The following is a 21,659-nucleotide window of genomic DNA, read 5'->3' as shown; positions in this document are numbered from 1 at the left end:
GGATTGTCAAAATTGCGAAATTAATAGGTCCTCCAACTTTGATTTCTCAACAGCAATCGTGTGGATAAAGCAGCCATAACTGCGTATTTCGTGTTTCTTAACATCATCACAAAGACTTGAGTTTAGCGTTTTCAAGATACTTGTTTTCCTGTATTTGCAGCATTCTAGTTCTAGCCTATAGGCCTAAACTTTAGGCTTATATCACTGTTTTTAGTACAAAATCGAACAGGAGTAATATTGCAACCTACAGATAACTTACAGTATGCCATTCAAAAGCTCCGAAGCTATTGTTTGCAAATAGATTATCATGAGCAGGTACGTCGAAATTTGGACCAAGCAATGAAACGCCGTGATTGGCTATGGTGACGCCGACACGATTGCGTGAGGCTGACTGCATTCTTATGATATAGTGGCATTGTTTTGGCGTGAAGAGCTTCCCTTCTTTACCGCTAGGTGGCGACAGGGTACCATGTGTATTTCCGAAAAAATGGTCAATTTGTTTTTCAGTTTTCAGTGTTTTCGCAGTTGATATTTGGTGACTTTCATTTTGTAGAAACGGTGGCGCTCTTCGATGCTTCTTTTCATATCAAATTATGTCTGTGCTTAGGTACATGTCGCCGGTCAATGAAACTAATTCAAGTGAGCCTCAGTTGTTGACCACGAGAAACTTAACAATATAATCTATAGGCCTCCTTAGCTTAATTTTTGTATTTGCTGTATGTGTAGTTTGTACATTTCTGGGCTGCATGTATCTACCCAAGAAATAGCAAAAAAAGTTAAATTTTTTTGACAATTTATACGCTTCCAAACAATAAGATCTTGATTTAGGCTAGTTTTAGCATTAGCAGTATATTAAAGAAAACTCGAAGCAATGAGACTATTTGCTAGTTAAGGATGTTGTCACGTACGGGCTTCGATTAACTAATCTGGCGTTGGAATGGATCAGGTGGAGCCCACAAGTATGGTTATAACAATGAGTAGGGAGGCGTTGTGACGGCCGGGCCATATTACTTTACCTTTTCGTTTTATTGTGCAGTTTAAATTCTTTCGTTGATTACCTTATAAGCGTTGCGGTTTTTATCCACGCGGCATGGCATTCACATTTTGATATCAGTTCGATTAACTTTACCTTGTTCATTTCTGCCAATAAAGTTTTCTCATTATTTTGTCTGTTGATAATTTGAGGATTCATATTAAACGGATTAACCTCCATTTTTAAATTTCTTGACACAGAATTTAGATTAAAGCATAGAGACACATTTAAGTGTCATAAGTTATATTTGGATTTAAGTCGGCTTGCAGATATAAATTTTTCTGTAGCCTAATCATTACAATAGACTGTGTAGTGTACAGTGACATCTAAAACCATGCAAGGTTCATTAATTGCCTGCAGAAAAGAAATTGCCACAAATCATCACCGGAAATAGAAGTCGCATGAACAATTGTGTGTTTTGTATCTGTGCGCATTGGTGCGTCACGTTTTTTGCAGTTTATAAGTAATTGCTTGACATATATCAGAATAGTTCAGCTAAAAAATGAAGACAAATTTAATTAAATCTCGACTCATTATCTCACATCTCGACTCACATCTCGACTCTCGATAGATGTCGACTCATTTACGTAACAGCTTTTGAGCACGACAATATTAAGTTTGTGGAACCTATGATATTTTCTTATTGACAGAATTACTTTGTTTTGCTTACGTTGTTTTAAAATAGAAAACGTTTGTAAATTTCATACATAAGTACGGTATTTACTCGTGCAAAGGTGGGTTAAGCCAATCGTTACGTAATACAGTCGATGAGTCACGCGCCATTGAGCACGTAGAAAAATACACGTGACGAAAGTTTGTAAAAAATAGCAGAGTGTTAGCTTTGTGAAAACGTTGAGAAAAAATTCGGCGAGAGTTTGAAAGGAACTAGTGTCGCTATTGCCACCAGTATAGAAGTGCATGTCGTTTTGCAAGTCATTATTGTTTGCCAGCCCGCGATTGTTTTGCAGAAGCTTAAACCAAACTAGAACGCTCTGTTATTTCAATTCGTCGCCACATTTCAAACCAGCAGTTTCTAGTTCTGGCTTCAGTTTTGCCAAAAGATCTGCCGTGTATAACATTCGAAGAAAAATGGGTGGAAATGCAACCAAAGAAGAAATGTTAGAAGTGTTCGCCTGCAAAGTTAGCGATATGAAAGATGGCGAAATGCGAGAAATAACAGTGGGCGACGGTAAAGCTTTGCTGGTACGAGACAAAGGTGAATACAGTGCAATCGGACCAAAATGTACGCATTACGGTGCACCCTTAGTTAAAGGAGCCCTGAGAAACGGTCATGTCAGATGCCCTTGGCACGGTGCGTGCTTCAACGTGAAAACTGGTGACATCGAAGACTTTCCCGGCTTGGACTGTGTTCCAAAACATGAAGTTTTAATTCAAGATGGTGACAAGGTTGTCATCCGTGCTGCCAAATCAGCCTTAGCCAGCCATAAACGGTACAAGCCCATGGTTCAGACCCAAAACGATGATGGGCCCCATGTTTTGATTATTGGATCTGGCCCTGCAGCCATAACCTGCGCAGAAACCCTGCGCCAAAAATCCTTCCAAGGGACAGTAACAATTGCTACAATGGAAACACATCTCCCATATGACAGGTACGAAATGTGTGACATTATTTGAATTTTACTGCCCTGTACATGGTAGTCTACCTGTAGTTTGATAACATTACAGGCTACATAATATCGTTATTAACAGTGCCTGCAATCACTTGCCTTGTATAGTCCAACAATGATGTATTACTGTATGCTAGGTTAGTAAAACAACAGCCATACGAAATTCCTGTAGGCCTACAGCATGTAAAACGTAGTGCTATTTAATGTTGTTCTGTATTAGCCTAGATAAATTCTAAAAATGTTGTGGGATCATAATGCTAACACTGTTCGCGATAAACTGACTTGTACTACAGAAACATTGTACATTTCAGGACAAAGTTAAGTAAAGCAATGGATATAAAACCAGAGAGCATTTATCTTCGACCACAAGAGTTTTTTGATACTGTCAACATTCGTGTTTTGACTGGGAAGCGAGCAAAAAACATCAACTCACTCGATCAAACTGTGACATTCGAAGATGGTGACAACATGCCGTTCGACAAACTTTTGATTGCCACAGGTTGTACAACTTTGTATAAATTGAGAATGTTTCTATGTTGGTGGTTCTTTATCCGTCTTTACTCCGCAAAACATTTATTCATTGTCTGTTGTTAACCTGGGATTTTGTGGGTAAGCCATGGATATATAACCTTTATCTTTACTTTCCCATGCATTCTCAAACATATACTTGGCAGTGTAGAATTATTTATGCCTACGAAATATATATGTAAGTCGTGTTCTCCCACCGATAATAGCAAATAATTTATGCATGTTGCTTGTTTTGCACATAAATAATTGAAAAGCTTTCTATATATAAGTCTCAGTTTCATTTGATGTTACACGATGCTTAACAAAGCAAATCCCATTTCTCAATCTTTGCTATAATTGTAGGTGGCAGGCCTAGAACGCTTCCCATCCCTGGGTGGGACTTGAAGAATGTCTTTGTTCTTCGGACTCCTGATGATGCGAATGCTATCGCTGCTGCAGCAAAAGACAAAAATGTCGTTATCTGTGGCGCTTCTTTTATCGGCATGGAAGTGGCGTCGTCACTTGTCTCAAAAGCAAAGTCAGTCAGTGTCTGTGAGTTCTTCAGCGTCCCGTTTGAACGTGTGCTCGGGAAAGAGGTAAGCTGAAATAACTCGACTGGAAATGCTTCTAAAATATCCTGTCCTTGCTAACAATCTTGCGCATTCTAGAACAACTGTTTTGTCTCAAGTTGCATGCTAGCTTGTCTCAAATCAGTCGTAAGTGTTAGCTGCAAAATTGGCTCTTATCATTTAAACGACCATTTTTACTAATATCATGTCCATGATGTTTGGAATGGCAGTCAAGTTAATAAGTCATAGCAGAAATTTGACTTTCATTGTAAGTTACCATCACCATTGATAAAAAATAATTTCAGTAAGGGGCAAAGCATCTGCAGTTATTTTGCACTCCAACATTTGTAGCATTTTGCTGTTATATATTCAGTTATGACTATCACTAAATAAAATGCATATTTATTTTATTTTTCAAGTGCACATATTCCGCATTTTGTAGTGCAATGTTTTCATCGGCACACTGAAATTAATGTAGTGCTGCATATCAGGACATATATGCAGTCAAACATATCCATTTATGCATTCGTATACACAGTAACACATGCACGACCATGACGACTTGTTAACATTTTATAGGTTGGTTTGTATTTGCAAAGACTCCACGAGTCAAAAGGTGTCACATTTTACATGAATGCTTCGATGGTAGAATTGAAGAGTGATGGCAGCGAAGTGCAGAGAGCAATCCTCAAAGATGGATCTGTGCTGCAAGTAAGATTTTACCAAGTTATTGCTTTAGTTCCTTAACTTATTTGCATGTCCTATTTATATATTTGCTGCTGTGTGTTTATTGAACGTAGCTATTCACAAAGTTTGTTTCGTTAACTCGGCAAGTACAACAAACATTTTACATAATCGACAAACTCTATAATTGCTGTTTGCTTCTGTAAACTATTTTTGAATTATGTTATCAGGCAGATCTTGTGATAGCTGGCGTTGGTGTCATCCCTTCGACTGAGTTCCTTGGTGACAGTGGCATATCATTGACAAGCCACGGCTTCGTAAACGTCGACCGATACATGCGTTGTATGAAGAAAGACAGCGATGGGAAAGATGTGTTTGAAAATATCTACGCTGCTGGTGACATTGCGATGTACCCACAAAAGTGAGCGTTTATAATAAAGCATTGTGTCTTATAATGCTTTTAGAACAAAGCAAAAGGCATTTTTCATAATATACAACAGAAATTTTGGACAAGTTTTAAGCCATTAATGCATATTGAATGGGTTTAAAGACTTCGGTGTTGTAACTACAGTAACACCCCTATTAAAGTGACCACATATTCCTCCCTCCCCAAGTGTTAGGAGTTCTGTGTTTGATAAACTCGTAAAACGAGAACAGCAGACTCAGATTTTTACCTGGTAAACATGAGACTAATTCAGTGATGGCATTCTAAACAATTTTGAACCCAGTTTCTGTGTTTCCTTTTTGCATTTGAATGCACAAAAGATAATTGGGTAGTTTGGAGGTATTTCCCTAGGAGTGATCACTTTATCCAGGTGCACTGTGTTGCCATATCATGCACACAATATGTATGCCTTGATGATACATGAAGCAATTCATCTGCTCTTAAACAGGTTGCGCAACTGGCAACCATCAAATGTACAGCACTGGCAGATGGCGCACAAACATGGCAGGACCGCTGGCACCAACATGGTGGTGGATAAGTCTGATCTTCAAGCGGTTCATTCAGTTCCATTTTTCTGGACTCAGCAGTACGGGAAAAGTCTCCGATACACAGGTAAATGGTTGCTGTGTTGTCTAGAGCTAGTTATTATTGATAAAAGTTTGTTGATCATGTAAGTTAGTGATCTGATAATTTGCGAATTTACCTTAGTTCTGAAAATTCTATGACACCATAAATACTTCAACACTATTTCCGCTCCGTGCTCGCACGTATTTCATTGTCGTCAATCATCAGGTTACGGAGTCGGATATGACGACATCGTAATCACTGGGGAGGTGTCAGAAGGCAAGTTCTGTGCGTATTACACCGCTGGCGATGATGTGGTTGCCGTAGCAACCATGATGTCAGATCCGGTAGCTGCCCTGATGGCGCAGAAGATGTTGGATGGAGAGAAAATCTCGAAAAGTGAAATCAAATAAATTCCGTCAAGAATTGTTACGAAACAATCTCGAATTCCTGGATAAGTTATTTTCTCGTTTCTGTTGATTTTGTTTTAATGGGAAGTAAGAATTTGGTCGAAATGAAAGTCATATTGACAGCGATCACACATCACTATATAATCAGGGCTGCACTGTCACCAGAGCACCACTGCGACGCCTCTCTGTGGTTTCGGCCGCACCACGCTGTTGATGCTTCTTTTTAAATTAATGAAAACGTCACTTTTTTTCTACATTCACTTGAAACGTAGATCTAGTTTGTGACGATAATTGATCAGTGAATGCACATAATGTGACACACATAGAACAGCATAAGGAATGGCAGACTTCGAACCTTACCATAGCTTCATCGCTACACTTTCGATCGTATCCAGTTCAAAGTGACTTTTGTGGCAAGCCGACAGCAGGATACAATATGTCAGAGATTTGAATTTCCTCATTAATCATTCATCTTATCAGCCTTTCTCGTTCCATTTCATGAAAACCTGGTGATGTTTGCGTTTATTTTTACCGTATTGTGTTGTTTTGTTCCATGTAATTACAAAGAATCTATTATAAAGATGTTTGTTTGTGGACTGTAATAAAAATCTGCAAATAAATTTGTGTAGACGTTGTAGCTGAATTCCATTCAGTTGAAGTTGGTTGCACGTAACCTGGCTGCCTACATTCGTTGTATTGATAATAATTAATAGTTCATTTGCATTTTTGTGTTCTTTGATCAACTGGATATTTTCTAACAGAAACATTCTGTCATTTGCAGCTTGTGAATATCATTTTTCAACATACATGTCGCAAACTTTTCTCCGAGTGTTTCAAAGAACCGTGTCTTTTCATAACTTAAATGGTTCTAGGTGCCACCATTTCTCACCGGGAGATGGCAGCCTCGCGCAAGCATTTCAGGAATTTAGCGTGGAAGTGAAATTTCAGAGTTTTTGTTGAAAAAGAAAAGTGTTTAAATGAAAAGTAGAAGTAAAACTTTTTGGTTGTGACGTCGTATGCAGAGAAGCAGATCTGAAGCCAAAAGCTGTCGGTCATATATTATAGAAATAAAGGCCTTGTGAGCCTATTAGCTCAGTAACATTATAATCGTGAAATAAGGAGAAACATAATTTCATAGAAATTACTGCGGCGGCTTAAGAGCGCCAACTAGCGAAAAAATTTGAAATATATAATGGCCGCTACACGGCAACCAAAACTTCCGGCTCTTGGACGTATATGATCATTAGGGCAATTATTTTTTGACCTAAAAAACTAAAAATTTTGACATTAAAAAACTTTTTTTTGACAAATTTTGACATATGAAGAATTCAAGTGCTTAAATTACGCTTTATTGTACAAAACGTTAAAATTTATTGTATTTATTTCGAAAAATCACAAACAGCTATGAAAATTTAGCAGCTTTTTAAGAAAAACAAGACCCTGGTTATTCTCGAATAAAATTGCTGACTAAATAGTTAAGTTGAAAAACAGGGTAAGGAAGTAGACACACATAGAAATAGGACAGAATACAAAATAAGTGGCAACATTGGAGCCAAATATGGCAGTAGGCTAATCTAACTAAAACGAAAGAATGTGCAAAAGTCTAACAGAAGAGCAAAATCTTAACACGGACCTAGCCTATTCTGAAAATGGAAATGAGCTAATTACAAATCACTGCCAAAACACAGCAGCTAAGACACAACAAAAACTGTTCAATACATTTGTCTAAACCAGGGGTGGGCAAACTTTTTGTACTGAGGGCCGCATTAGAAAAAATGTTGCAGCCGGCGGGCCGCACACTCTCATTACAAAGTAGGAAAATTTACCCGGTGTGTAAATAAACGCATATTCATATTAAACACAATTTTTGCATTTCACACTCAGTTACGTTTAAAGCTACGCAATCTTCATCACAAAGGCCTACGGTTGCCGCTACCATATTTGTATTTTATGATCAAACAATGCGTGAGAACTGTACGGCTAGTAGCTGAAAGCATGTTGCAATATATGCGCGACTGACGTGTGTGTGTTTACGCACTGAAAGTGAAGAGTGTATTGCTTGAAACAAAAGTAAAGTTGCCTTAAAGATTTGGTAGGTTACAGCTAAACCTTCCCTGAGTCCGCCCAACCGTTGACCATCGTTTCATTTCATGTAATTACCTGTAACCAGTCACTAACCGCCGCAATCGCGCAAAATGAAACAACGAAGTTGGGCAGACAAGCATTTGGGGACCCAAGAAGAAATTTCTTACATCTTTTCTATGGACGAAAAGGCAAAAACAAAACAACAACTCATGACCCTACCTCATCTAGCAAATGTTAGAGGGGCCAAGCTTGTTCAAACTAATCGATAGTTCGCCTCGGATCTTCCAAATGTCACCTCAGGTACAACTGATATATACCCGTGGTACCTGAAACAAATTTACCATCGCATTTGCTTTGACGCCCTCTACCGACGACAAACAATATGAAAGAAAAGAAAAAAGAAGTAGAAAAACACACAAAAATACAAAACTTACGTTTATAGAAGCTATTTAGTCCGATAGCAGAATGTCCCTTCGGTACGACAAAATAATTACGTCCATGTTTGTATTTTGAAGTTTATTGCGTCAATTTGGTTGATTTTTATTTCATTTCTACAGACATCATAGATTGCGGGTTTAAGCTCAAAATTACTTCTCAGCTTTTTACGCGGATAATTTTGGAAGGAAGCCAGACTTTAATCAACGCGCGCCGCGCCGAATGCCAGGTGACGTCACAAACAAATAAAGAAACTCGTGGTCATTTTATTTTGACGGTGGCTGAGAAGGTCGCAGCTGTAAGAACTTGTGCGTTGGCTTGGTCAGTTCAACATTTCCAGAGTTGAGTGAAAGCTTGTTCCGGTACATTTGGTGAGTTGAACATTCAGTATTTTCTTGATAGCGATAAACGTGCTTATGATAGTGGTATATTTTGTCCAAACTTGTTAGCTTGTCTGAACTTAATATGATGTAGCACAATTGTATTGTTGGCATCTTGCATGTTTGTAAAAGTTCGAGTTTTACCACTTTTTCCTTTTCGTTAATTGTACGAGAGCATGTTCTTTATTGTGCTATGACTAAATGGCTGAAGATTATGAGACTGTCAGTTTGAAGTTTTGGTTTATTGAATACATTTTCGGTTGACGTTTATATCTGTTATTTAAACTGGTTCATAGCTTGCTAGGTTATATAAGTACAAGTTAGCTTTCAAACTGGTTTTGGCTTGTTATATTTTTGTAAACAATATGACAACATTTTTGATCAAATTTTGTAATCTACTATTATAGGCTTAAGTTTTTGTTGTAAAATATAATACGTTTTTAACTTGGAAACTTTAGATTCAAAATAGCGTAAACGATATCTTCAATCAAGCCATTATGTTTGTAGGTTCAAGCGGTGATTATCGGATCAACAAGCCGCCAATGACGTACACTTTCTAGAAATGTTCTGTCTTCCAGCGGAACAAAATTTTCATTCTTATGCAGTTAATTCTCATAATTAAGGGGCTGTAGCAAACTTTAGAATTGTGTATTACAGTTCACATAATTAAACTTTGTTTTCTGTAGTGGATCAGCTTTGTTCATGTGGTTAGTGAAGTTCTCCAATCATAATGTATTCATGAAATTTCAACTACTTTTGGTGTTAATTTTTGAGCTGTTGCTATTTCAACGAAAACATCGTACATTCATAATTACCTTTCCATACCTCACGTTAACTAAACTTCAATGTTTTATCATATACTGTTGATAACTAAACCTAACAATATATGTTTTTTAGACTAAATCAAATACCCAGTAATTTCAAAGCAGCTTCGAAGACTGACTGCGTGACCTATTTCGAGTTCGGCTGAAAGTGAAATAGTCAGTTACTTTTTTTGCGGTCCATTTAACAAAATTAAAGACACGTTCAAGCCGTGTGAATTATATGGTGGGCCTCTAGTGGACACCAAATCACTCAATACTAATAGTGTTTTGAAGTTTTCAAGAAATTTTCCATGTTTACGAGGTTTAGCCACGCTACAAAACGCTGTTCAAATTTTTTTCAAGCTTGCCGTTTGCTGACCTGGATGTCGTACATGTTGTTTTTTTGGAGCTGCTTCGTATCCTGCTTCACCTTGTGGTTGAAACGCAGGAGAGGTCGACCAATGGGCCTGGATCTAGAGATGACTTCACTGTGAGAGATGTCATTTGAAATTCCGACATCGGGACGTCGGCCCCCTTGCCTTAGGTGCCTTAGAGAGCTGCATCCAATGCGCTCGGTCACACTGCTGTTCCTGATCTTGGTGCGCCGCGTGACTCCTTAACTGCGTCGCAGACAGCGCCTATTAAGGTGTCAAACACCTAAATCTAAGATCTCTTTCAATTTGTTGGACGTCCTACGTAGGGCTTTAAAAAAATGTTTAGACCAATCAGAAGGCAGCATGGTTGGTGTTGTTTTCTAGCCTGGGAATTACCCTAGCAGTTGGCGTGCTTCAATATCTCAGCTCGCGAACAAAATTTGGCTAAAACTTTGCATGAAAGTAGCTAAAATTGGGTTTTTTAAACCAAAAATTCTAGTGTTTATTTTGGGCTTCTGTTATTTTGGTTTTTTGATGGCATTTTGTGGAATGGCAGTTCAAAGAATACTAAATTGACATGCAAAATTTCAGTGAGCCCCATGGAGGGTTTTTCGAGAAACAGTCTTTTAGTAAATTCACTGTATAATAAAACAAACAAAGATTTTATGGCATTTTTTGGTGTTCGACCTTGAAGCCTTCAGCTTTCTCTTCTGTCACGCATATGTTTCTCATTTACTAGGTTGTTTGCTTTCATTACGGTTTTGTGGCAGATGCTGCGCATCAGTGTTGGTGCTGATGACCATTGAGAACCTCCCGCATTTGTTTGCAAAATCATTCATGAGTGTAAGGCCGCTAGTACACTTAAGCAAAGTTTTCTAAAATGTATCCTTAGTTGTACACAAACTTTCGTGCCGTCAGTTAAGGGTCTAATGAGCACGATGGGCCGTCCTTGTTCTCGATACTTTTCTGGGTTAGTCGGATAGAGAAAATAAAGTCAATTGATGACCTGTTTCTATAAAGTCGCCTTATGATTCGGGAGAAAAACTGTCTGCTAAGATTTATAAACGTTCAAACGTACTCTGGCAATAACCTCGCCAAAACGCTCACCAAAGAGATATCTCTACGTTTGGCACAAGCTGTTCTAGTAGCTGTTGTTGCCACGGCACTTTTCAGCTCCTCGAGAGTTGTCAATTGTTTAAGCTCGTGCATCGGTGGAAAACTTTGTGTTTTGCTTCTGGCATGTTTTTATTTGTTCATTATTAATTGCCACTGTTCCGTTTCATCACAGTAGTTATTTCAAAATTATTTGCAAAACAACGTCACACCTTTTGCGGATTTCTTCTTGTCGTGCTCAGACATTGGTCTGTTTCTCGATGCTCCTCCACTACTCTACTGTTAAGAGATATTAATGTACATTGCACAGTGGTGTTGCGATCGATGTAGCGCTTTTAAGTTTTCTCTGGTCCAGTTAGTTTGAGACTTTAGGGCTAGGCAGTCAACAACTAGTCCTTTTTTATCTGGCCAGTACACGGACACATTTTAGGTTGAGGGGAAAAGGCAGTGCTGGCAGCCAAGATAGGTTCAGAAACATGTAGCCTACAGGCGTGCTATTTTTTGCCGACGTATGCAATTAAGGTCGTAGCGTCATCAGTAGAAACGGTGATCGGTGGATCCGCAGGATCGTTGTCTAATTTTAGGCACCTTTTAGATTAAGGGTCTAGGCACCTTTTAGATTAAGGGCGGCTGGACGGGATATGTTTCGTATGGTGGCCATCCAGTGGACGCCTAAACATTTGGCGCCATAAATAAATATACTGCACTAGCTGGGTATCGAACCCGCTACCTCCATGCTAGCAGGCAAATTTTATCCAAAAGAGATATACACAGGAATTTATTTTGCTTAGAATTTCAAATATATATTTTTCGAAAACACTCAAAAAGGAAAAAGCGCTGTACACCAACTGAATCGAATTCCCTCCCCATTCTTGCAGGACCTTCGGTTCTACATCCTGTTAAGTGGTTTTACACCTCCCTGTATTGCATTCTTTTCTACCATAGCTGGGGATCGAACCCGGAACCTCTAGCACCGAGTGCAGTGTCCAAGCACACGAGCTATGAAGTTGCACAAGTATAGGATGTGGTGTAACAAATATAACCAACGACAATGCATCAGTTGTTTAATTTTGAAAAGGGAAAGGCAAAGGTCATATGGCTCCAAAGAGACCTGAACTCGGTAATTTTTGCTCCGATTTCTGTGATAAACGTCGCAAGCTACAACGCGTCTGGCCTAATCTACATTTGTTAGCACACATACCATCATCACATCAGTTAAAAAAAATTAATTGAAGTTTTTGAGAAATCAAAGCAAGAACCTTTGCATCGATGTCAATGACGGAAGGCGCGATCAGTTCTGTGTAGTATGCCTTGCTCCTGCTCTGCGTTTAACCCTTTGTTCGTCAGGATAACATTCATTTCAGCTCAAGGTCGATTCAACTCTGGAACTCAACCAACGTAAGATGAAACCAAGGATAATTGAGTGCAAGGTTTCAATCCACACATGTTGGTTGGGTCATCCTGAGTTTAATTGTTTTAGATCTTCTAGTATCTTCCTCGACTGTACAGAAATCGAATTCACCTGAAACCATTCATCAATATCATAGAAAATGATAAGTGACTCCGACGTGATTTGAACACGAACTCTTCTCATCTGGAGTCGGACGCGCTACTGCTTAGCCACGGAGTCATAATGTTCACAAAACATTGTACCAAGATAAATGATGTAAAGGTATACATGTAATCATTACACACATTATGTCGTGATGTCATAAAGCTAAGTTTATACGATCATGTTAAATACATATTTTTACTTTGCTGACTCAGTTCCAGTGTCGAAGGTTATTATCAGTCGGAATTACGTTACACTTGTGACCGTGGACCAGGCTGCTTATGTTTTATTCACGCATGAGTGGTTTAAGAACTTAACGCCGGGAATCGAACCTGGAACCTCCGGCACCGAGTGCAGTGTCGAGTCACATGAGCTACGAATTAACTCATGTAAACGATGTGATTTAACAAATGTGACCAATGTACATTCATCAGTTCAAAAAAAAGGATACAACCATTCCACTGCAGGGGGATCTGAACCCAGAATCCTTCGCACCGAATCCTGCAATTCCTATCGTGAGCTACAAATCGTCTGACGAGCGTCCTTAATCAACACTCATATTTTCACCAGGTGACAAGATTGAAAATAAATTAAGTTCAAGACTTTAAAAAATCGATTCCAGAACATTTGCACTGATGTAAACAACGACTTGTAGGTTGAGTCGTCCAGGAACCGTTCGTCAGTACCAAAAAACTGAGATAAAATATCAAGTGCCCGCTTAAGATTTGAACACGCCACTTTCTGATTTGTAGTCAGTCGCGCTACCGTTGCGCCATAGAGTCGTCATTTTTAAAAGGTAGTACTAGCACACTCGGCCACATCGTATGTCTTGATGCAAGAAGGCAGAATTTGTACGACCCTGCTATAGATTCATTCTTTTTGTTTTGCCTTATTGCGAACATGTGTGTTTCGGAATAGACGATCCAAAAAATTCTCCCTACTGCACCACCCCATAACATATGGCATAACCCAATTGAACCCGTCCTAGCAGGAGCATCAGTTCCAAAAACGTAGGTGACTTGGGGCAGTTGACCAGAATTCTCCTCCCTGCATTGCGTTTTATTCACCCATGAGCTGACCGTCTGTAATCTATAATCTATATCATTGGATCAGGGCATTGGTTTTGGTACATCACATTGTGTCTATTACATTTTTAATGGTGCATTCATGGTAAAATGAGCCCACAGCTACATTCTTGAAGAATAAAAATACGCTTACAAGCAATTAGACACTACTGGCATATGCGACCTCTTGATGGGTAGCCTACACGTTAATGATATTAAAACTTTCAAAGGAATTATTCTAACTATTAAAAGGAAAAATGACTGTCAAGGAATCGAACTCGTGACCTATTGAACGACGAGGAGGTGTTTAAGGCCTGAGCTACCAACCGGCTTCTGTCAATGCCGTTAATTTCAATACATGTCTCATGGTCATGAAATACATGTGTCAAGGTTTTATTCTTCACAATAAATTTCTCACTTTTTAAGCAACCAAGTTGGAAACTTTACTGATTTTAGAGCGAAATACACAAGTCATAACATTATCAATTAATATAACCCACACACAAAACATACAAAATGTACACAGTAAATGTCAAACTGAATACAATGAAACAGAAATAAGCGCAATAGATGCAAAATAAATATGATGACAACAGAAAACAGTATGACAAACTTAATTGTAACTTATTAATAAGCCGTGCCATTTATAAAGACGCGGGTTCCAATGTTTTATTAATAAAGCTTCCACCACTAAGCTGTTATACTCCCAAATCGCTAAATATTGTTTATATATTTTCGATAGATATGTTTTTCAATCCCACCATTACTCACAAAGTGACGCGCAGTGTCACTGATGAAAGCTCGTTATCGGCCAATCATGGGCGGTTACTACAATTTTATTATATATTTAATAAGTTTAAAACGTGCACGAATAATGGTATTATTTTGCAGACGATAGCGGGCAAGTTAAGTTGACGAGATGTTTGTTTCAGCAAAAATGCCAAATCACAAGTCATAGTTTCATCAGCATACCAGCAAATAATCATGGTCGAAAATCGAACGATTCGCTACGAACTTTGTTGCCACCGCAACAAATCGATTTGTTATTTAAATTGTTACACAATTCTATATGAGAATTTTGCTACATTATATTTTATTATATTAAACCAATGATACTGTTTGCGGCCACAAGTTCTGAAACACTTAACCGTACGAGTATTTTTACGAGTTAATATAAGTTATTATTTTATCATATTACATTTTTATCACAGGAAAGATTTACAATCTGTTTCCAATCAGCAATTGGTTTCGATTGCGGTTTTTAGCACGTGACAAGTGTTACTTTGTTATGTATCATGTTGTTTGTTTCATTTATATTGCATTAACATTGTGTATGTCATATATTTTATTAAAAGAATTAGGTTATCATGAGACTTTGTAATAATAATGTTAAAAACCTATGTTTTCCAGTGATTTAATTCCAACCAATTATTTATATTGTTTATATTGTTTTGTGCAGACATTTTTGGAAATGACCTTTTTCCAGTCACCAATCAGCCGTGTGACGAATTCGATTGCGATTTGTTGACGATTTCAATTTTATTATGTATCATGCAGCTGTATGGTTCATTATTTCTAGAATTTTGTATGGAACATCTCTTTTTTGTATATTTTATTGTAAGAATTGATCTATGATCTTTTAACCGCTGTTAACGAGGGTAGTCCACAAGATAGCCAGAACCTGTAACCGTTAAGAGCCGCGGACCATCAGTCAGAATTTAAGACCATTTAGAATGGAACATGCAAGAATTTGTGACGTAATATGCAGTGCGACGTGCAATGCAGTAACATGATGTGAGAACTAAAAACACAGCAACGGTATAAACATTGCATAGATAATATTGAACACTTTTAAAGAAAGTTATGTTGTCGTCGTTTCATCAGAGAAGCTTGAGCGTACGTCTTAGGCACAGGATCAAAAGACGACTTCTTTTGGCTGAAAAAAATAAAGTTATAGAACAAAATCTTGATTAAAAGTACGAAGCCATAGAATTAAAGTTGATGTATGCCTGCTATAACGCCGGTGTACCGACACTTAATCACCGACACATAATCACTAGGACATTTAATCACGCGACACATAGTCACTTGGATGTCGGAAAGGCGTGAAGAAAATTCAGTAATTCAAGCTCATGTGCATCTCTCTGTGGGGATGACGATGATTGCTTTTAAGGTTGGCCTAAAACCAAAGGCTATTTGTCTTTCTTTTAGAACTCCCCGACAATGGTCTTTGACTCCGTTGCGCCGGCTTTCTCTATAATGTTTCTTTAAATCAACACCAGCTTCATAGAGTCTAATTGTTATATTGTCCGAAGTAAGTTGTATCACAATAGAAACATTTTCATCATCTTTTCACATTTAAACAAAACTCTAACTCCAATTCAGTAATGAACAGTGCAGAAGGTAAAACTGATATTATGTGTAGAGACAAGAAGGGGAGATTTTAATCAAACCTTAGTTTTTATACAAACACATTAGCCAATCAGGAAATAACATGTCATTTTGCATTACTACGTATAACCTATGTAATATGTAACATTATTCTATTGTCACCGAAGCTCTTGATCAAAGTACCATCAAAACGGTTCTGACGTGAAGAAAAAACTTTTTACCTATTACCTTTCTTAAAACAAAGTTTTGCAAAAGCGAAGTACACCACATATACGCATAGATGGGTATCGCGACAATTCTAATGATAATTTAAATTAAACCGTCAAATTCAGAAAACATTGGTTTAAAGTTGACTTCCACCAGCTAGAAACTCTTTGATATTTAGCCAGAAATATCACAAACACGATGAAAGTCATCGTGTTGACAAAGTTGACCGTTATCTGTCAAGCGAGATTTTAGTTATCTTCGTGCAGTTGCTTACGTTTCCCATGCATGACATTGTTACCTAGTGTGTACGGTAGCCGATACTGTAAATGTGTGATTAAATGTCGCGTGATTAAATGTCCTAGTGATTATGTGTCGCGTGATTAAATGTCCTAGTGATTATGTGTCGCGTGATTAAGAGTCGCATGATTAAATGTCCTAGTGATTATGTGTCGGTGATTAAGCGTCGCGTGATTAAGTGTCACCAAACCATAACGCCAACGTTAAAAATTTGCAAAAAAACGGTTAATGCTGGTAAAAGCTTAAAATTGAGTGCGTTTGGCGATGTTGCCAAAAAGTCGACTGCTCTTAGTTTTTGAAGCCGTTCCACCGCGTCAAGGTGGCAGTCGTCGGAACGGTTCTTTGGGAACGGGGAGAATCCCCCACTTCGCTACCGATGGGTGTAGAGAAGCAGGATAAAGACCGTTGTAAAAACACCAAGACCGAATTGTTCTTTTAACTACCGAAAATACCGAATATTATGTTTAGTACTTTATACTTTTTTAGTATAGGATTTGGTACGTTACGATGCGTCCTCCTTCTCTTAAAGACAAGGGGAATCCGCCCAACCGTTGATCGTTGTTTCATTTCATATAATTACCTGTAACCTGTAAATAACCGCCGCAATCGCGCAAAATGAAACAAAGGGGTTGGGCAGACAAGCATTTGGGGACCCAAGAAGAAATTTTTTAAAAGTTTTCTATGGAGGAAAAGGCAAAAACAAAACAAGTCATGACCCTACCTCATCTAAGAAATGTTGGAGGGACCTAGCCGGTATCGCGCGGTGTGGTTTGTTGTGAGAGTTTTATACAAGGCAATAAGAGAAGGCATATGGTCGCGTTAGATGTTGTGGCCTATTGTTGTTGTTTTAATTATATTTGACTGAAAATTTAGTCAACCAGACCGAAGTGCGGTCAACCTAGGATTGTTTTACTAGGATATTCTACCTAGGATACTTTGTAATACTTTACTTGAAAACCTGAAAAAAAATAGTTGAAACCAACATCGGTAACTCAAACCGGCCATACAGTATGTGAATCATCTTTAATGTGTTTGTTTTAGGTTGTGTTGCGCGCTAAGGCACCGATCCAACCGCTGCATTAGGTTGGAGTGCCAGAATAAAGAAAAGTATAGAGTCTTATGCCTAAGATAAGATACAGTAGATATAAAAAATAGAAATATAACAGCACTGGAGTCGATGGACACAATGGGAATAACTAAATAGAATTGTGTGGTTCCGAAAACAAAAAACCCTAAAAGTTTATTCGCAAGATTGAAATAAAATAGTGCTGGATAACCTAAGCGAGCTACACCCTAGGAGCACTATTTTATCTGAGGACCCACAACAAACCCCATAAGCGTCGAATTGTTTGTGTCTGTGGCTTAATGCCCCGTCGGACCTACTTGTTATATTGAGTGCCGCCATCTAGGGGAGGCGTCAAATGTCGGAGGTCCCTACCCTATTCTACACGGCACTTTGTCCCCCTAGGATAGGGTTATGAAAGTGCAGGCTAGTATAGGGGCGCGAGGGCAAAATGTTCTTTATTTGGGCCGGGGACACTGGATCGCTTTGGGCTTGGCGAACCCAGTGCTGCATCGGGTCCTGCACCCTCCAGACGATAAAACAGTCAACACACAACAATATAAGACAGAAGAACTCAATGATTCAAACTATGAGAGAATAATACAAGCGATAAAACAATACACAACAACAATCCCATCAATTTTAAGAGATAGAGAAAGTCATTATGCCATCGACTCCAGCACCTCCACTATCTTATTGTAGGCCTATATAAGGTAATCCCAGTAAATTTCTTACTGGTTTTAGATAACTGTCCTTTGGTTAAATCGCAAAACAGTTTTATTGAAAAAATGTTTAAAATTATCTTTGCATTTATGGTAAAATGTAAATGTAACAGGTATCAAAATAAGCAATAGTTAATCTTCTCCATATTATTATTGCTATTATGTTAACACCCACAATTATTAACAAAATTATTGTAACAAAAATAATATCATTGTAAACTATGCAACATATAAAGGGCCTAAGCAAACAAGATATTTGAAAATTTACCTCGGATCTTCCAAACTTTACTACTTCAGGTACATTTGGGATATACCTTACCTGAAAGAAAATTACCATCGCATTTGCATTGACGCCCTCTACCGACGACAAAAATAATAGAAAAAAAGGAAGGAAGGAAGTAGAAAAACACACAAAAATACGAAATGTCTCTGTCTTTCATAGAGGTGAATTTAATGAATTCTTATAGAAGTTATATTAGTCTGATAACATAATGTCCCTTTTTGCTGCACTACATGGTTTAACATTTCTACACCAGGGGCGCAATGTGCGATGGTAATGCCGCCTGAACCGTAACCTACGATGCACTGGCGCGCCGGCAACTTGTCGTCGGAAGGTTTCTCTCTCTTTCGTGTTTGTCTCATCGCTACTTCTTCTCATCGTCCCTCGTTGGTTACCAACGCGCTCCTAACGTTATGAAGCCCTGCCACTAAATATTGCTTTGGTTGGTTGGTTGGTTGGTTGGTGGTTGGACTTCCATGAGACCTTAAAAGTAACAGAAGGGTCAACCCATGCTTACACAGCCAAACCATCACCCATGATTAATAGCTTGACACCAGCAATTCATTAGTTTATTTCATTAAACTAGTTGCTCAAACGAGACCTACCGATGGCGAGCTATAGCTGGGTCGAGGCCGCACCGCCAGCTTCTTGATATTGAACAAACGCTATCGAAGTTATTGAAGTGGAATTGAATGTTGAAAGAGTCTGAAACAATATTGTTATTATTAGTTGACGATCGAATACACTTGCTAAAACTTTGAAGTAGCTTTTAATCGTAGCTATGTGTATAATAATTTCATTACTGTTTTGAAGTCTTGTACGTCTTGTATATGTATGTCTTGAAGCTTGTGTAAGATTTCACAATGTTTGGGAATGGTGAAACGTGAAGAAACTATCAGGGAAATGACCTGCCAGAAATTAAAACCAGGAATGAAAATAAACAAATATCAACACGATTCTCGGGTAAAGCGATATTTAATACGGTGAGAATTAAATACGGGCCCAAGGAAGACATTACATTTCCACTTACTATTGGCGTAACCACTATTAGTTACTGGTTGTACGGAAGTAGATGAAAGTGACTAGAAAACTTGGAACTTCAAAGTAGAACCTTCAGCTGATGGAAGAAATATCTTGGGAAACGAGTATGAAAACATTTAAGTTTTATTTTCAGCAATAAAACGAACTCACCTGAACTATAAATTATCGTAGGATGGTGACGACCCACAAAAGGGCGATGGGGAGGACACAATCATTATCAAACTTGGGCTCCAATGACATCATAATTGCATTGTTGGCAATTATTAAGGCCCTGGAACTTTTATGAAATAGAAAAATTCCTAAGTCACCACTTGCGTCATCTCAAAAAGGGAAACTTTTGGCAACGTGACCGTAATGTTAAATAAAGCTTAAAATACACCCCCAACACAATTTTACTGAACTGAACAAAGCCAAAGCAGATTTCTAAGTTTCTATGCTGCCTACGTATACTGTAGTTCTGGTACAAATTTTGACATGTTCAGTTCACAGCAAGAAATGTTCAGATTTGAAGATTTCAGATCAGCTTTGGGGGTACAAATTCTCCTGAAACACCAGATGCCAGATATCTCGAGCTCAACTTTTGAACAGAATCATGAGAAACTGAACATATTTAAACTGAAGGTCACTGCATGGCCAGGAAAAAATAAATCAATGAACGCCAACAAAAAAAAACTCTATAAAAAATCCAAAAAAATCACCAATTTACAGGCTCCAAAAATACTCTTTAACACAAACTGTACAAACGCCAAAGCGCAGAAACGCAGCAACGAGACCAAGACGCTAAAGCGCGCGCAGAGAGCAGTTGCAACAAAGCAGGAACAAAGGTTAACAACAAGAACATCGAAGTATGCAACAAAGGTCAAACAAATACCAAACTCAACAACAAGCGCGAGCTGTGTTTCAGCATCAAACAAAATACAACTTGCAGTCCTGACCAAAAATTTATCGTCATTAAACAAGTCAGACAAATCGGCCAACAAATACGGGCCTTAAGCCAAGCAGTGACGTTTCAAATCAGCATAGACAAGTTGTTACTTCAAACCAGTCACACCAAACTGAACTCCGCTTTATTGTAAATCCATTGTATTGCATCCATATTATTGTAAATTCTAAACCACTCATAACCACCAACCAACCACCTCAACTGCACGAGGTACAAGAATGAAATTATGGAACGAACACGCGCAGTGAAGATTCGAGAAATCTCGCGCAAATTCCTCAGCTGATTAAATAAACGCACGAAATTTGCTCCAAGGTTGACTCAAAGCAAAAAGGTGCCAGCTTCTTGCTAGAAAACTTGCGACAAGCTCTCCTATTGCTTAACAATGCCACAGCCCTACACAATAATATAGTTACTCTAAACTAAAGATACACATGAAGTATCTAAAGTAAAACCGAAACAAGAGCTGCACCTAACCTACATCTGACGCAAAATGACTTAGGACCTTGCAAAAATTTTACACGTTTTGAGATGTGTTGAGCATCACACCATATCAACCTAATTATTTCACTTAATGGTTTATGATTCACAATACGTAGACGATGGGCCATTTACAACAGTTTAAAGTAGGCTACAAGGTGTAAAATGTAAAATGAAAAGTTCAATGACAGTGCAACCTCTACGAAACCACGGCAATGCAGTTTGTAAAAAATTTTGACTTTGTAAACAATTTTGACATATTTTGACCTAACGCTAAAAATTTGACCAAATTTTAACTTTTTTTGACAAGTCAAAAAATAATTGCCCTAATGATCATGTATCGAGATATGTTACCAACCAAAATTGCTGTTGTGGAAAGGAAGAAGTTTACTAACCTACAGGTTACAGGCAGTGGCGTAGCAGCCACCTGGCGGTTCTGGCTCTGCGCCAGGGGCGGCAGGCTGCAAGGGGCGGCAAAATGAGGCTGCACAGTGCACACAGCACGAGAATTTTAAAAAAATGGAGCGGTAAACAAGCTAATTTGTTACAATTTGGTCCCGCATACCAAGAAAACTGTGGAAGGTGAACCAGT

At 38.4% G+C, this 21,659-nt stretch overlaps 1 protein-coding gene and 2 long non-coding RNA genes across 5 annotated transcripts; 2 read left to right on the top strand and 1 right to left on the bottom strand.

The window, feature by feature from the left end:
- The first annotated feature begins 1,709 nt into the window (after positions 1 to 1,709).
- Positions 1,710 to 6,662, top strand: LOC143470870 (apoptosis-inducing factor 3-like). Its single transcript, XM_076969157.1, has 7 exons — positions 1,710 to 2,643; positions 2,973 to 3,160; positions 3,532 to 3,764; positions 4,317 to 4,448; positions 4,652 to 4,842; positions 5,315 to 5,478; positions 5,659 to 6,662. The coding sequence occupies exons 1-7, from the start codon at positions 1,952 to 1,954 to the stop codon at positions 5,841 to 5,843; spliced, it is 1,785 nt and encodes a 594-aa protein (XP_076825272.1). The 5' UTR covers positions 1,710 to 1,951; the 3' UTR covers positions 5,844 to 6,662.
- Positions 6,663 to 8,499: 1,837 nt separating this feature from the next.
- On the top strand, positions 8,500 to 11,277 carry LOC143470774 (uncharacterized). Of its 3 annotated transcripts, none has more exons than XR_013119402.1 (3): positions 8,500 to 8,731; positions 9,248 to 9,388; positions 9,638 to 11,277. It is a non-coding gene; the product is annotated as an uncharacterized LOC143470774 (long non-coding RNA). The 3 variants fall into 3 exon arrangements; XR_013119401.1 differs by having other exon boundaries at positions 9,248 to 9,720; positions 9,907 to 11,277; XR_013119400.1 differs by having other exon boundaries at positions 9,248 to 9,787; positions 9,907 to 11,277.
- Positions 11,278 to 18,838: 7,561 nt separating this feature from the next.
- LOC143471336 (uncharacterized) lies at positions 18,839 to 19,514 on the bottom strand. Its single transcript, XR_013119536.1, has 3 exons — positions 19,410 to 19,514; positions 19,212 to 19,311; positions 18,839 to 19,089 (listed from the first exon to the last, which is right to left on the bottom strand). It is a non-coding gene; the product is annotated as an uncharacterized LOC143471336 (long non-coding RNA).
- Positions 19,515 to 21,659: the final 2,145 nt, after the last annotated feature.

Source organism: Clavelina lepadiformis, chromosome 9 (assembly GCF_947623445.1).
Source record: "Clavelina lepadiformis chromosome 9, kaClaLepa1.1, whole genome shotgun sequence".
In the NCBI taxonomy this organism is placed as follows: Eukaryota; Metazoa; Chordata; class Ascidiacea; order Aplousobranchia; family Clavelinidae; genus Clavelina; species Clavelina lepadiformis.
The sequence above is the reverse complement of the archived record's forward strand: the minus strand, read 5'-3'. Positions and strand labels throughout refer to the sequence as shown.